A 14667-nucleotide genomic window follows, 5' to 3' on the forward strand; every position below is an offset into this window, starting at 1 on the left:
GCAAGAATAATCAATGGTCTGGCTATTGCGACTTTTAATTTTGAAGGATCATTGTGCAAACTGCTCGATGGACTTCTAATTTTAAAGGGTTATAGATGAAATTTGCATTAATAATAACAGAATATTGATCTCTGATTCAACGTATCGATCCACATCGATGTATCGATAGTTAAAAGTACAATTATAAAGTAAATAAAAGTAAAGTATGCTGACTACGGGTCCCCAGAGCAGCTATGTCTGCTATTTTTATCCCTTCACTGTGTGCACTAAAATTGGAGTGGTGAACTGCCTAGTCTTACTAGCTGTTCAAACACAAGTTTCTTTCGAGGGGGAGGATGGATTCAGAGGTTAACCTGGCAGATTTGTACCTACTGCTCCTAGGAGCAAAAATTCAGATCTCGCATCTCTTTGAGAGATGTCAGGGGATGACAGAGGACAGGTAGAGGAAGAAAGAAGAAGAAAATAGGGAAAGGGAGTTATTGATTTCCTAAGGAAGAAAGGACATGCTAGTGGAAGCCTCAGAACATGCAGAGAAAAGCAAGAGGGCCTTTAGTTTACTGAAGGGCTCCAGCACCTAAAAGCTACTGTGCAGGTCGCTTTCACTGCAGCAAGATCACTGGGTTCTATTTGTACTTGTGCTTGACCCTGGGGCCAGCTAGATAACTTTTCATAACAGCTAGACAGTGAGCACTGTGGTTACTGGTGAAACACACTCACTCACACACACACTTAGAGAAACAAATATGTATTTTTCTTTTAAATGTGCATGTCCAACATAGAGTCACACGTTCCCTGTGGTAGCTTACGTTCACAGGGGTTATTTATCGGTCAAATGCCACAGTGAGGAAAAGAGACGGCAACGGCCCTAGAGCTATTCACACAGAGAAACACACAGAGACAATACAAGAAGCTGCTGTTCACATCTCCTACAATAAAATGGTGCAAAGAAGAGGATCCTCGATGATATCCTTCGCATAGTCAACATACACATATTCTGGTCGGTCAGTTAACATCATTATTTAACCTAACGGACCCTCTTAGCAATTTAATTAAGGGACCTTTAATTTAAAAGGTGTTCTGTTGAGTCCATAAAGTAGCGACAAGACTCTTCTGTCATTGTTGTGGTTTTGTTGCTGACTAAGCCAACACTGAGTGGATTGTCTGTGGAACAAGCCGCCGTCCAGACTGCCGGACAGATACAATGACTGAGGTGCTCTCATTTTCTTTGTCACTGTTCCCGGGGCCTGACGCCACGTCTCAGATTTTGGCCCAAGCCGATGATGTAAGCGTGACCCCTCGAACAAACGTCTTGTCTGGAGAGACGGCCAGAGACAGCTGACAGACACAAAGGCCTGTATCTGAGGTCGGGATGGCGGGCCAAAAAGAACAGGGCGATACGGATAAAATCTTCAATCACGCAACGTATATGTAAATCAAAATATCTATCGCACTGATATATCTTTTTTATCATCATCGAGATGTCAACTTGAGTGATAAACACATCATGAAGAACTGTGACATTACACTCAGGGATTTTTTGAGTCAGCTGAAAGAGTGCAAGCAGAAAACTGCAATTTAAAATGTAACTATCACTTTTTTATTGTTGCATTTTGTTTTTAGTTCAATGTTCAAAATAATTTCCTTCTTTTTTTATTTCAACAAGCAATTTGTGGTATCTTAGCAGTATACTGAAAGCACAGAAAGGCAGTTCTGAGTACACTTTAATATCTGTTTGTCATAAGTAATATCATAAACATGATATTCAGGACTTTTGGACATCAGTTCTGTCCAGGGAATTATTGGTCAGACAGTCCCCTTTTGCAAACATCTATTGCATCTATTGGAGGACCCATCAATCTTAAAAGATACAATTCCCTCTAGCTATATTGACCAGGTACAGACCACTATTATGCTGGGTAGGAGAATAAAAATACACTTGATATTCAACAACTTTATGGCATATATTCCTCATATTTTGCAGCTTTAAGATATATATATATAATACGTATATAATATAAATTAGGAGTGCCACCATCAAATCTCAAAGATCGAGGCAGATCAAGGCCTTTAACTTACCGGAATCAGCTATATTGAGCCATATAGAGGCCTAATCTATGTGCACTTGTTTAATTCCAGCTCTGTGTGAGTGTCTCTTGTGTTTTGCTGTCATCTATGGCGCACGGTGTTTCACCGCTGATGCAGAACACTGGAGAGCCAATGACAACACCATTCAGCACGGCATTGCAAGTGCAACAAAAGCCCCACGAGCAAACAGCCAAGAAGAGTCATTCATTAATGTAATGAGTGCAGGAAACGTACAGATGACACTGAAATACAGGTTGTTCATTTAACTCAGGCGCGACTGAGCTGAAGCAACAAACACTGCAGGATGTTCTCTTAAAGGGAGAGAGCTAAATTCACTCAAGAGCGCCAGACTAGAGGCCAAAAAGACTAGAGAAGGTTGTTATTTTCTACTGTATTTCGGAAAAAAAAAAACTTTAAAGAACAGCTTGGATGCAAGCATTTCTTTTCTTAATGTATTGCAGAGCTATTCAATTGTCAAGCACATACATTGGATTGATTTTAATTACTTGGAAGCACTTTTAGTGTGCACCGAGCAGCTGTATCATCTAGAAAATTGGAATCTTCTGATCTGTACTCATTATGGGCAGATGCTCAGTATTGTGGCCCGGATCAGGGGTAGAAAACGTTGATGAGGATATCCTTAATATATTTAATGATATCGTAATCTTCCTGTTATTCAGCTGAGAACTTATTTATAGATAGAGATTCCACATGTCAGTTCTGTCAATCCTACATGCCAACAGTGACCACAATAATAAATAAATATGTGAGCTTTCTCTTGCAGCAAAGGTTAAGGGTGGACGGAGGAATTCGTGCACAGAAAGAAGACAAAAGCAGGGTAGAGGTTATTTGGAAAAAGGCTTGAAATGCAGAGGGAAAGAGCAGTTTAAGGTCGGCATAAGTCAGGATAGAGAAAGCCTTCTAGGTAAAGCCTGAGGACAGTGTGTGGGTGGCGCCTGCTGACCATGGGGTCGCTCATTAACAGCTGAGGAGGCCAGGCATCCCAGAGTCCTGGGCAATTGTTTGCCTTAGCCCAGGTGCACGGCCCATTCAGACCACAGGAAGCCCCCTTTATCCCCATTCCTCTAAAACGGACAGAGACACGGTCAAGGAAGGTGAATGTGATCCCGGCTCTGTCTTTTTCTAACACCAACCCAGAGTAGCAGTCGCATGCCCGTCCAGTGCTTTGGCCCATTGTTGGGATCCACAGAGTCATTGTGGCGTGTCTTTTCTGAATGCCCGGCTAAGACGAGGTTCTGTTAAGTTTTTTTTTTCTCTCTTATAATATCAAAAACACGTCAGCTCTTTTCACACTGCCTCTTTCCAGTACACATTCTTCAGAGAAACAAGACTGAATGGGAATAAAATAAGCATGTTCAGTAGTTGTAAAGGCTGAGGTGGGAGGTCTTGCAGGCCATAAAAATGGCCAGATTCCATCACTTCCTCCACACTAATTACCATACACTTGGAGCAAGTGCCCTCCCTCTCTTCATCCCTGAGCCCATGCTTCACTACCTCTGACACACACACACTCGCACACAATAACACACAGCGAGGCGCAGTTGGGAAATGGTTAACACTCCAGCCGTCCCCTGCTGCCAGTGAAAGCCCACAAAACAATGGAGACATTGTTCGACCAGGGCTAGGCTCTAGACTCTAAGGCTGTGTGTGTGCGCGTGTGTATGTGTGTGTATGCACGTGAATGTCAGGAAAGAAGTTGGTGTGTGTGTGTGTATGCTCTTAACATTTGCATGTTTCTGCCCCAATTCCCAGAAATTAAGAAACTTGATTCAAAAACAGTGACTTGTGTTCACAATGCTTTCATATCGCAGTCTGGAGGTGCTGTTCTTTAGCTAAAAAAAAAACAACGTTTGATCACACGACTTGTGAGATGAGACGGTTTAATAATGCTCAGCCAAATGATGTCATGACATCACCAACATCTGCCCAGGCTCCTGCTGAGTCCTTTACTGCACTATTGTTGATGCTACGAAGCAAAGACTGTATATAAAGATGGACGACATGACAGCTCCTCCATCCTTATAAGTTTGGTTTTAATTGGTTATTTGATGCTATTAAAACAGGGTTTGATGACATGATTGACAGCTGTGTGTGTCATTTGAGTGCCTGTGATCAATGGTGCTGCTCATGATTAATCTGACAGGTGTATGGGCGGGAACTTGACACGGTGGAGACCGCTACTGCACAGACTCTTGCCGTACATCTTTATATACAGTCACTGGTATCAACACACACACAAAACAATCTGGTATGTTATGTCGTGTTATTGGGTTAATGCAATAATAACAGTCTAAATAAAAAAACATACACACACCACTTCCTAAATTCGGCCACCAGTTTTTAAGCCACTTCCTGCTAAGTACCCACAAAGACTCTTCAAGTCCACAATGTCAAATTAAAACATCACAATAAAAGTCAAGTTGAGAAAGCAAGGACTGTTTGTGATCTTTCCCTCAGGAGCTGTGTGAGGCATAAAAATGTTTCTTGGAGTCTCTCCCTCAAAAAATACACATCAATAGGTGGATAAATATTGAATAACTTTCAGCCAATGGCATAAAAGTTCAGCGACGGCAGGTTTTGAGGCTGCCTGCGGGGTGGTCAGGCACTTCAAAGGGTCCTGCGTGGCCCCCTTTGAGGGCATAGTAAACAGGGGCACACAGCGCGCCCTCAGAAAGACCAGCCTGCGTGAGGTCACTTCCTCTTTTCTCGGGCCGGTCCTCCAGCATTCCGCCTCGGCTGAGCCTTCCAGCCAGAAAATGAGACCGTCTGTCTGCATCTCCGTCCCTGTCCATCTCCCTTCCATCCATCTCTTCAGCCACAACTTTCTAACAGGCTTTATCTGCAGCCATCTGTATCTCTCCCTCCATCTCTCGCTGTCTTTCTGTTGTTGTTTCAACCGTCTCAGGGTCAGCTGTTATCTCGCCAGCCAATCCACGGCTTCTTATCACGGCCAATGCAGCCTGCTAGCGCTCCAGCCAGGGAGAGATCAAGGTGCCTGAGTGGTTCTTTGCATTTGTAAACAAAAAGAAACTACCATTTACAGCCCGATTTATTGATAAGGGGATCACGTACAAGAACATGCCTACATCTTCTAGTTAAGGAAAAAGAAAGGAAGAAAGAAAAGAAGCTTGACTGATTGAGTGACACCAGCGGGAGTCCGTGTGGGGTTATCATTGGCATTCACGATGCTGTCCACAGTAATCTGTCTTTTCTATATGAACAGCCGGTATGATGCAAACCAGGGAAACATTCAATCACACTTCCTTCTCAGTCAGAGGTGGATGCTGGAGCGGGATGGCAGGAGCGGCAACTATACAAGCTGCGTTTCACATTCAATTTTATCACTTGGTGCTAACAGCGAGATGTGTGCCTATGCAGCGATGCTGCAATGCCTCTGATCTTACCAGCCTGTGTACTCTATCAAACAGATCACACCAGGGCCGGGCAATATGACCACAAATATTACAATATATTCTCTCATATTGATCAGTGTCAGTACTAATCACAATATCAGTTTAATGGTGCTCCCACTGCTCCCATTCTGCTTTTGCTTCTGTCTCCTGCTTAGAACTAAAAGCCCAAAGAAAGAAAAGAAACCAGAGGGTTCATTAAAGTTTCAGATACTGAGTTATTTTATCATCAAATCCAACTGTCTATCTGACCCTGTGAAGACACCGTTAGAATTTGGACAAGTCTGTTAACTTTATTTTCTGTTGGGGCTAAAATTGCCATCTGAAGGCTGAAAGTCAGATCTCAATCACGAGCAAATCAAATCTGTTGTTTCTTCAGTGCTGAAATTCAAACAGAGACCCAATGATGGATTGCGTTATGTAGTATTTTTAATTGAGGTTGCAATTTACAAGTAATTTAATTGGTGATTAAAGTGTGGATTATTTTCTTGAGTGATCCATTAGTTGTTTGGTCTATAAAGTGTCAGAAAATGGTGAAAAACGTCCATCAGTGTTTCCCAAAGCAAAACATGACGTCCTCATATGTTTTGCTTTGTCCACAACCCAAAGATTTTTCAGTTTACTGTCACAGACAAGTAAAGAAACCAAAAAAATATTCATATTTAAGAAGCTAAAATCAGAGAATTTTGACTTTTTTTTCTTAAAAAAATACTCAAAATGATTCATCTATTATCAGATTACTTGGTGACTAATTTAATGGTTGATAGCTAATTGATAAATCGTTACAGCTCTACTTTAACCAACATGTTTTTGTTTTTACATCGTGCTAATCTATCACATGACGCGCACTTCTCTATTGTATTTTCATGTGGCTCAATAGGTGCAGTCATTCGACGTGTTGCTGTGAATGGATCTGCACTTCAGCGATGCGGAGGCTTATTTGTTTCCATCTGACTGGTTGTCCATCTTTGTTGTTTCAAGTTTGTTTTTGCCCCACAGCCAGTTTCTGTTTTGGCTTTGCCTGTTTGTTCCAAGCCTGTTAGTGTTGCATGCCTGACTGTTTGTATTACAACTGTCTGTGTACACTCTGAAATATTGATGCCTGAATTCATTTTGCCAAAAATAAAACCTCAAAGTGTTCTGCTGTAATTATTGATCATTTCAGCACCCGACTTAATCTGAATTAGAAAATATATCACAACAGAGATGTATGTTAAGTGACGTCAGGGGTGCATTCTCATAAGTTGGAGCCGATCCACTACACTTTACTGCTGTTCTCAAACCTCCTTTAAAAGGGAATCGTACAGCAGGAGTTTAGGTGGATGTGAGGTGGTAAGTATTTACAGCCATATGACTCATAGCAGGATAAAACCTCAAGTATTTACCTGCAGCTTTTGCTGCCTACGACCAGTTTAATGACTTCATAGGAGCTGGGACTCTTTTCTCAGCGTCTCCTAAAATAACAGAGTAAGAAGAGGCCCCTGAACTCTTTGGTATAAAAATAACACGAGCATCACAGGGAGAGATAAGGAGGGCCTTAGCCGGGCTTGTTTTGTTCAGAATAACGCTGTCATCGCGAGCTCTTTGTCTTAAATACAACTTTTGACAAGGTTTCTGTTTCAAATAAACAGCCCTGTCGACTCCTGCTATTTTAAGACGTGCTTAACTTAAATGGGCAAAATACCAAGGAGGCCTCGGCTTGCCAACTTTTGAGTAACTGTTCGAGATGGTATTTATTACAGACCATAAAACTAACTGAACTGATCAAATGTCAAATGGGACTCGGAGGGACACTGTGTCTTGACGGTGTAATTTGTGTGATTAAAAAAAAAAAATCATCGCTACCTTCTGTGTCAGCTCCACAGCCGTGACGACTGCTAACCATGTTGCTGCACGGAGCACATAAACAAAAAGGGTCAGCCATGTATTATTAGCGCCGGTGCTGAACTATTACCACAGGAGATACTGTATTCATGAGCACACAAACTTGGAAGGCTTCTCCATCTAAAAAAATCGTTATGCATTTTTCAAATTTTTCATTTTCCTAACGATATGTAGAAGATGCACGGCTCCATAACAAAAAAAAAGTAACAACTGTGCCAATAATGGCCCAGGGCACTGATGATCACCTCACTAATTCTGCTCAATCCCCACTCTCATTGATTTTCCTGGCTTGCTAACCCTGTGACCACATACGTACACCTCCCTATGTTCAACCTTTCCGCTGACCTCCTGAAAACTTTATGCCTTTAGCGAACTACCAAGTTCACGTTCAACAGCTCATTCTAGAGCCGCTTGCCTCTTAGATATTGACATGCCTGGGGTGGATGCTCTGTTATGTGTATGTGCAGCGTATGCCCCTATGGCTGTCCAGCCAACTCTCCTGCCAGACTACTCCTCCAACTCCATGGATAGGGTAATCAATGTTGAAGGAACGCCCACACTTCCCTCAAAGACGGCAGCCCAGCATTAGCTCATTCTCGTGAAAAAAAAAAAAAAGAAGTTGTCAAGATAAGAGCAGTTTTCCATAATCTTCCAGCTCAGTGCAAGGCTGAGCCAGGAGTTATCATTTTCTCTGGGATTACAGGCAGCGTGGCTGTCCAAAGAACAACTGCTGCACCTGCCACAGTGGCAGCCCCCGGTGCCACTCGCCTTCTGATCACTCACTAACAGACACAAACTCCAATTTCTGCGATCCACAACACGCTCATGGCACTTATAAAAAAAGTTTACACACAACTGACTGGGTGACGTGTTAGTGACTGTGATTAAATGCAAACAAATACACATTTTTCCAATCAAAACAAACAACAGAGAGGAGGGCTGTAACACTGAGGACGTATTCAGGACGGATGAGAGGAGGAAAGCAGGGTTTGTTTGTCTCTCTGTCATGACTCAGGGAAGAAGAGCTGGTGAAGGAAGAAAAAAAGTACCGGGCGGAGTGTTACTTACAACGATGTGTGCCGGTGACGGGGACCTGGCATCTTTAAGTGCTTGTCTACTCTGAAGACCTCCTTGTTGAACATCTAGCAGGGGCCATTTCATCTGTAGGTACTGAATGGCAGAAAGGAAACAGAATGGAAAGAAAGAAAACAAAACATGTTAACAATGCAGAAACCAAAAAAGGACAAATTAAAAATAAGACAAAAAAAAAGGGAGACGACATTTCTTGACGGGTGTACGAGGGTGTGAGAACTCAAAAACATGGAAAAGCAAATAAAGATCTTAAGGCGGATGGTGGATGGGGTGAGGATGGCCTCAAGCATGCATCTGAGAGTCCAGCAGGGGTGCACACAGGAGCTGTGTAAACTGAATAACACATTTTTTTAGAGAATCATACAGCACAAAACTCTTCTTTAACTAGCCTTGCTCCCTCACAGTAAGCACTAAAACTATTTTCTTTTCCAAAGCAGCTGACAACTGACTTTGGATTTCATTAAAGTCACCAGTTTGGAGTTGGGGGAGGGCAGAGGTTAAAGGTAGCACTGTACACAGCCCACGGCTTTCAGATGACCTAATGTCATAAATGTGACTGTTGTCAGACTTTTACTGGAGCCCATAAAGAGGTTAAAGCGTGGCGTCTCACCACACTCCTCTGGGGCTAAACCTCCTGACTGCTCCCATAAATGATTGACTTGGCCTCTATCAGAAGACTCTCCCTCTTTCTCCCACACACACACACACACACACACACACACACACACACACACACACACACAAGCACAGAACAACAGATAAGCAGAAACAAGGGTCATGAGAAACATCTGTCTGTGTTATAAACTGGGTGGAGTCCTTTTAATTTGATGACATGTGCTGTGTTGACTGTTTTCCTTAATCTAACTACCTTGTGCCTTCTACCTAAAATGAACAGGACTGAGCTGGTGTCCTCATCTTAATATATTTAATCATAATAAAACAATTTACTGTCATTAAAGAACACGTTGTTTGCGCAGATTCACATTGAATCAAAACAGCAAATTCTGTGTAGATGTGTCAGCCTGGTGTTGACCTTGCTATAGCATGTGGTCCAGACTCTGCTTGTCAATGTCAAGGCCACCTAGTTTGAGGGAAAGGTCACCGCAGCTGTTTCAGCTCTTAAGTCCTTTGAAATGAGCGCTAAGGGATGAAGGGCCTAAAAAATGTGAACTCCTGAGTCAGCAGAAGTTCCATTACATTCAGATATTAGCCTCAGTGGCTACATAAGTGATGGCAGTTCTGGATTTGCATTCAATTAAAATGGGTTTAATCCAAGAAATACTAAATATAATACATACTAAGAAAAAAAAGCCCAGTGCTTCCCATATAATTGTACCAGCCTGGCCAATAGGAACGCCTCACCAGGCCAAAAAATCTTGATATTTTAGTAACATCCATTCCAATCTATCCCCTATATTCATTCTCCAGCAGCATGAGTCCATGTGCAAGGCAAGTGTCTGTGGTTAGTTCACATGTCTGTGATAATAGCAGGACACTCAAAGCTCTGTTATCTAACCTACAAAAGTCAGCTGTACAGGTGAAGTGAAGATTGCACAGTTGTCGGTACAAAAAGGTTGACATCATGCTAATGTGGTGACGGATTTAATGTTTTGCTCTTTTGCCCTCATTGTTCTCTGTGAGGTTCGCTGGAAATGATGTGATGTAGCCCCTGGTGCGTTTTATGAGACGCGAGCACAGTGCTGGACTCAAAAAATAGCCTTTTAAATGCTACATGGCTTGTCAGCAACCAGTAATAACTTTGGAGGCAATTTGGCCCCGTGTGCTCTGATTAATTTGGCATGCAGTTAACACACCGGTCATAATTTTGTTTTAATGAAAACTCAGCTCTTGGCATTTGCTCTTGGTGTTCTTCACCACTGTTTTGGAAAAAGAAAATAACAGGCGTATCGGGCGAACCAGCTTTAAAAGTGAAGTATTTTCTTATTAAAATGAGACCAGTGCGGCGGATCTTGAACGAATGGCAAGATAGGATCATGTGGCCTTTGGAATGATAAATATAAAGTAACTGACAGATACTTGAAGACACTTCCAAGAAACTACAAGTGTTACATTTGAGAAGGGAATTTGGTGTGGTGGCAGGTGATAGAATGACCAGAGCAGTTAACCTAGGTGGAGCACTGAAGCGCTTACTAAGAAAGACAGTTTAAGGTTCACATGCTCAAATGAAAAAGCCTAATTTTGGCAGTAAAATAGTTTGTCTCAAAAAAACCAAAGGAAAGAATAGGAACAACCACTGGTGCTGGCCAATTCCAAAAAGTGGGGATGCTACGTAGCATTCTGAATCATGCTGAATTTGATGCCTGTGACACGTTCCAAAAAGCTGGGACAGGGGCATATTTACCCCTTTGTCACATCACCTTTTCTTTTAACAACACTCAGTAAGCATTTGGGAACTTAAGACACGAACTGTTGAAGAAATTGTAAGATTTAAAGACTGTCTGTGACAAAGAGTGGACCAAAATCTCATCTGAACACCGTGAGAGATCAGTTTCTCCAGACAGGAAGCGTGTTGAAACTAGCATTGCGAGCAAAAGCTTCTCCAAGTATTAAATAAATTCAAGTTAGTGTAGTCAATGCTTTTTTCCCTGTCATTCCACTTTAGTGCACATAATTTTTATGAATTGAAATGTCTGTCAGAGTAGTTTTATTGAGTCAATACCACTGTCCGGTCTCAATTTCATGTGAAAAGCTGCACTTGAAATATTGAAAAATAACTCTGACAAGCTGAATACTTATTTCCTCTGCTATACATCAAAAACGATTTGCAAATCATTGCATTTGGTTTTTAGCTTCCCAACATTTTTTAAATTGGGGTTGTACAAAAGTGGGTAAAAGGCCTGTTTTTATAACCTTTGCTTCCCGTACTATCACAAAGGTAGAGTCATTTCGATGGGCATCCATATAAGCAAATATCCCCCTAAAACAGTCTGACAGGTCAACCTGGACTTGGATCTGGGCCTGTGATGCCATTTGCACATAAATCTTCGACATGATTGAGAAATCCAAACACTTTCCACCGCCTGATACCTACATTTGGAGATGCTATCTGAATCCTATTAGCTTGTATTTCATGAGTGATTGAGATCATGTGCTTCTTTGCAATAATGATATAAAACCTAAGACAGTTCCTGCTATCCTGTTACACTTCATAATTATCTCACTATCACTATTGGCCAAAATCCCAGGATCACATTTTGGCACTTGGTGACATAAAGTCAGCTGTTTATAAATGCTACCATCAGTGATTCTTCTACACAATATATAAAGCGCAGAGGAAACTAAGCTATGTCTCTCTGGTAGCAGTTGTATAGTGATGCAGGTACATTAGATTCAATTTCTTTGTGTTGCCATCCAGCAAGGGTGATGGCTAGTTTGTATGCATGTCTGAGGCTGTGTGTGTGCGTATGTGTGTGTGTGTCAGAGCTGGTCAGAGAGGGAGTGTGTCGCGACCCTTCCTGAGACTGTGTCTAAATCAGTGGTAATTAGCGAAGAGTTCACTGTGGGGTGCCTGCCAGTGGTAGACGCTGGAGGGAGTTATTGACTCCATGTCCTCGGTTACAGCCCATGCAAGGGAAAAAACTGTTTGTTGCCTGGTCTTTCTCCACCACTACCACTCATTTATGACCCCGGGAAGGTTTTTATTGCTAAAAAACTGGGTTTGTTTATGCTTGTTTGTATGTCCTGAGAGTGGAAAAAGGAAAGGTTGTAAAAACTCCAGAGTTGAGGTCTTGTGGGTTTTTATGGACCCCCCACACTGGGTATTAATTGCCATGAAGGGGAGAGAGGGGGAGAAGAGGGGGGGTGGACAGGGTGGTGTTGTAACAGTAAAAGAGGAGGAAGAGAGTGACGGGGCTGCTGTCATCTATGAGGTAATTCAAGACAGTGTCCATTGGTGCCAGGGGGGCTAGAAGACGGGGGGAACTGTGAGTCCAGTCATGGGAAAGTCCTGCCATCGCGTGTGCACACATGCTCCCACATGCAAATATTCAAACGCAGCTGCAGCCGGAGAAGGGGTCGAGCGAGAGGACATTCTGAGTAGGTGGGTAAGGAGCGTGAAGGTGACACCCCCCGAGTGTGGCGGCGGGGTAGAGAGACACTGGAAGACAACAGAGAGAGGGAGGGTGCCGCAGCGCATGCCCTGACAAGTGGCTCCACTTCAGCCCTGCTATTGCAAATGTTCTCACACACTAATCTCTCCTGCAGGTTTTACAAGCATGCCAAGGAAAACGGAGCCCTGGCAAGCACCGGGCTTTCCGACCACCCCCTTCTTGGCCTCCTTCCTCTTCCTCCGCCCGCCTGCCTGACCTGCTAACCGACGCACCGCCTGGGCTTGAGTAGGCCATGACCTCTGACCCCTCTCTGCTGCTCCAAGCCCCTCCCTGTTCCCCACTCTGCGACCTGAAAACTCTCCCACTATGAGGGGGGCCCCCCGGGTAACTCAAGAGCCATTCCAATGTGACAAATTGCTCCGGAGTTCTAGGATAACTCTCTCCTCTCCTCTGTCTCTCTTCCTGCCCCCCTCCACCCCCATCCCTCCCACACACACAAACACTAACACGACCCCTTGACAGACCCCCCCCACCCCCCCCCACCCTGTAAGAGCCACCCAGTGGCTGTGCTTCGGGTTGAGCAGCAGACGGCTTCTCCTTCTCCCCTCTCCCTTTCATTCTACCCCCTTCTCTCTTCCCCTGCCCCGCGCCCCTCCTCGCCTGGCCAGCCTCACAATGGCAGCTGAATGACTCAATTGTCTCTGATGAAGTGAAAGACAAGGGAGTCCTCTAAATCCTTACAGAGGGATGAACTCACTCTCACTGTTCCGATTTGCCTGTCCTCTACTGCTTTCCCAAGCACAAGGAGGGGGCTGCTGGGAGGTGTTTACAGGGGCTATGACTAATGATTATTTTCATTATTGATTATTGTGTCTGTTCTTTTTTCAATTAACTGTTAAATTCTGTAAAATTAGTCAGACAGTGTGCCTGTTCTCAGACCCCAGGGTCCCAAGGTGATGTCTTCAAAATGATTTTCTTGTCTAACCAACTGTCAAAACCAAAATACATCCTCACAATAAAAGAAGCCAGAACTAGGGACATCAGGTCCTGTGATTTTTGCTTCATAGCCCGACACCTATTTACAGGTAACTAACCAGTTAATTTTTTAGGAGAAAAAAAGAGCGAAATGACGTAAAATACAAGAGGCCTTTCCTTTTAGTCCTGTGCTCCGTTGACTCAGTGAGCTTTAGTTCCACATTGCTATTGCTTGTGTGGTAAATATCTGGCCTTTTATTTTATTTTCTGTTGGCTTTGCTAACAGACAGACAGCTAGCCACACTGACATGCATAGTCGACAATGCCCATCCTCCAGGCTGCGATACTTAGTTAACACTAGCCTTGGTTGCTCTGCACTACAATCCAAACGGGTCACGTGTGAGCTAATGTTAGCTAGTGGCATCAGTCACTTACCGACTACAGCTGGTAATGTCAATAAGTTGGTGGGACCGACCAACGGTGTTGTTGCAGTAACATGGTGGCCGTCGTCCACTCTCCCCCAAGTCACCCCAGCGAGTGAGCAGCTTCATTTTGAGACGCAAAACCTCTTTAGCAGTGTTAGCAGCACTGGCTGTGCTGACACTGCTAACGGTGCAAACAGAGCTAACAGTGACAGTTAACAATGCTAAAGGGGGTTTGCTACTTAAAACTGAGCCGTTTACTACCTGGGGCAACCTTGGGGGAGCGCGGAGGGTGGCCACCATGTTTTCACAGCAACGCTGTTGGGTTGGGACAACGTTACGAGTGGTGCTAGCGTGCTCACTAGCTCCTAACAGAGCCAGGTGGTGCACAGTGCAAAATGTAAAACAGCAAAATTAACCTATAGACCGACATGTGTAAGCAGACACATATTCTTGGTGGTTAACCAATTCACGGTTAGTAATTGCTAACATCCCGAGCCTGAACCACTGATTCATTCTCTGTTGATAAAATAATCTGCTTCTTGTTTCAGCACTATTTGTTTTTTACTATACTACGTTCGAGCAGGTGCTTTCTATTTGCACGCTGGACTACTCACCCAAATGTGAGTTACTGCTGCTGCACCAAGGTCTGGCATGTTATGAGTGTTAACCCAGATCCACACTGACTGTCATCGCAGTGAAAACAAG

General features: G+C 43.5%; 1 protein-coding gene across 28 annotated transcripts in view; it reads right to left on the reverse strand.

The window, feature by feature from the left end:
- The window catches only part of tcf7l2 (transcription factor 7 like 2), a 103830-nt gene that overhangs the window by 59302 nt on the left and 29861 nt on the right, over nt 1–14667 (reverse strand). For 24 of the 28 annotated variants that reach the window (XM_049562862.1, XM_049562861.1, XM_049562864.1 and 21 more), the window contains exon 4: nt 8469–8570. The exons of the other annotated variants lie outside the window; for them this stretch is intronic. In XM_049562862.1, coding sequence (XP_049418819.1) covers nt 8469–8570 — 102 coding nt within the window. The remainder of the gene's footprint in view (nt 1–8468; nt 8571–14667) is intronic. 28 annotated transcript variants of the gene reach the window in all.

The sequence above is a fragment of the Epinephelus fuscoguttatus genome, linkage group LG20 (assembly GCF_011397635.1).
Source record: "Epinephelus fuscoguttatus linkage group LG20, E.fuscoguttatus.final_Chr_v1".
Classification (NCBI taxonomy): domain Eukaryota; kingdom Metazoa; phylum Chordata; class Actinopteri; order Perciformes; family Serranidae; genus Epinephelus; species Epinephelus fuscoguttatus.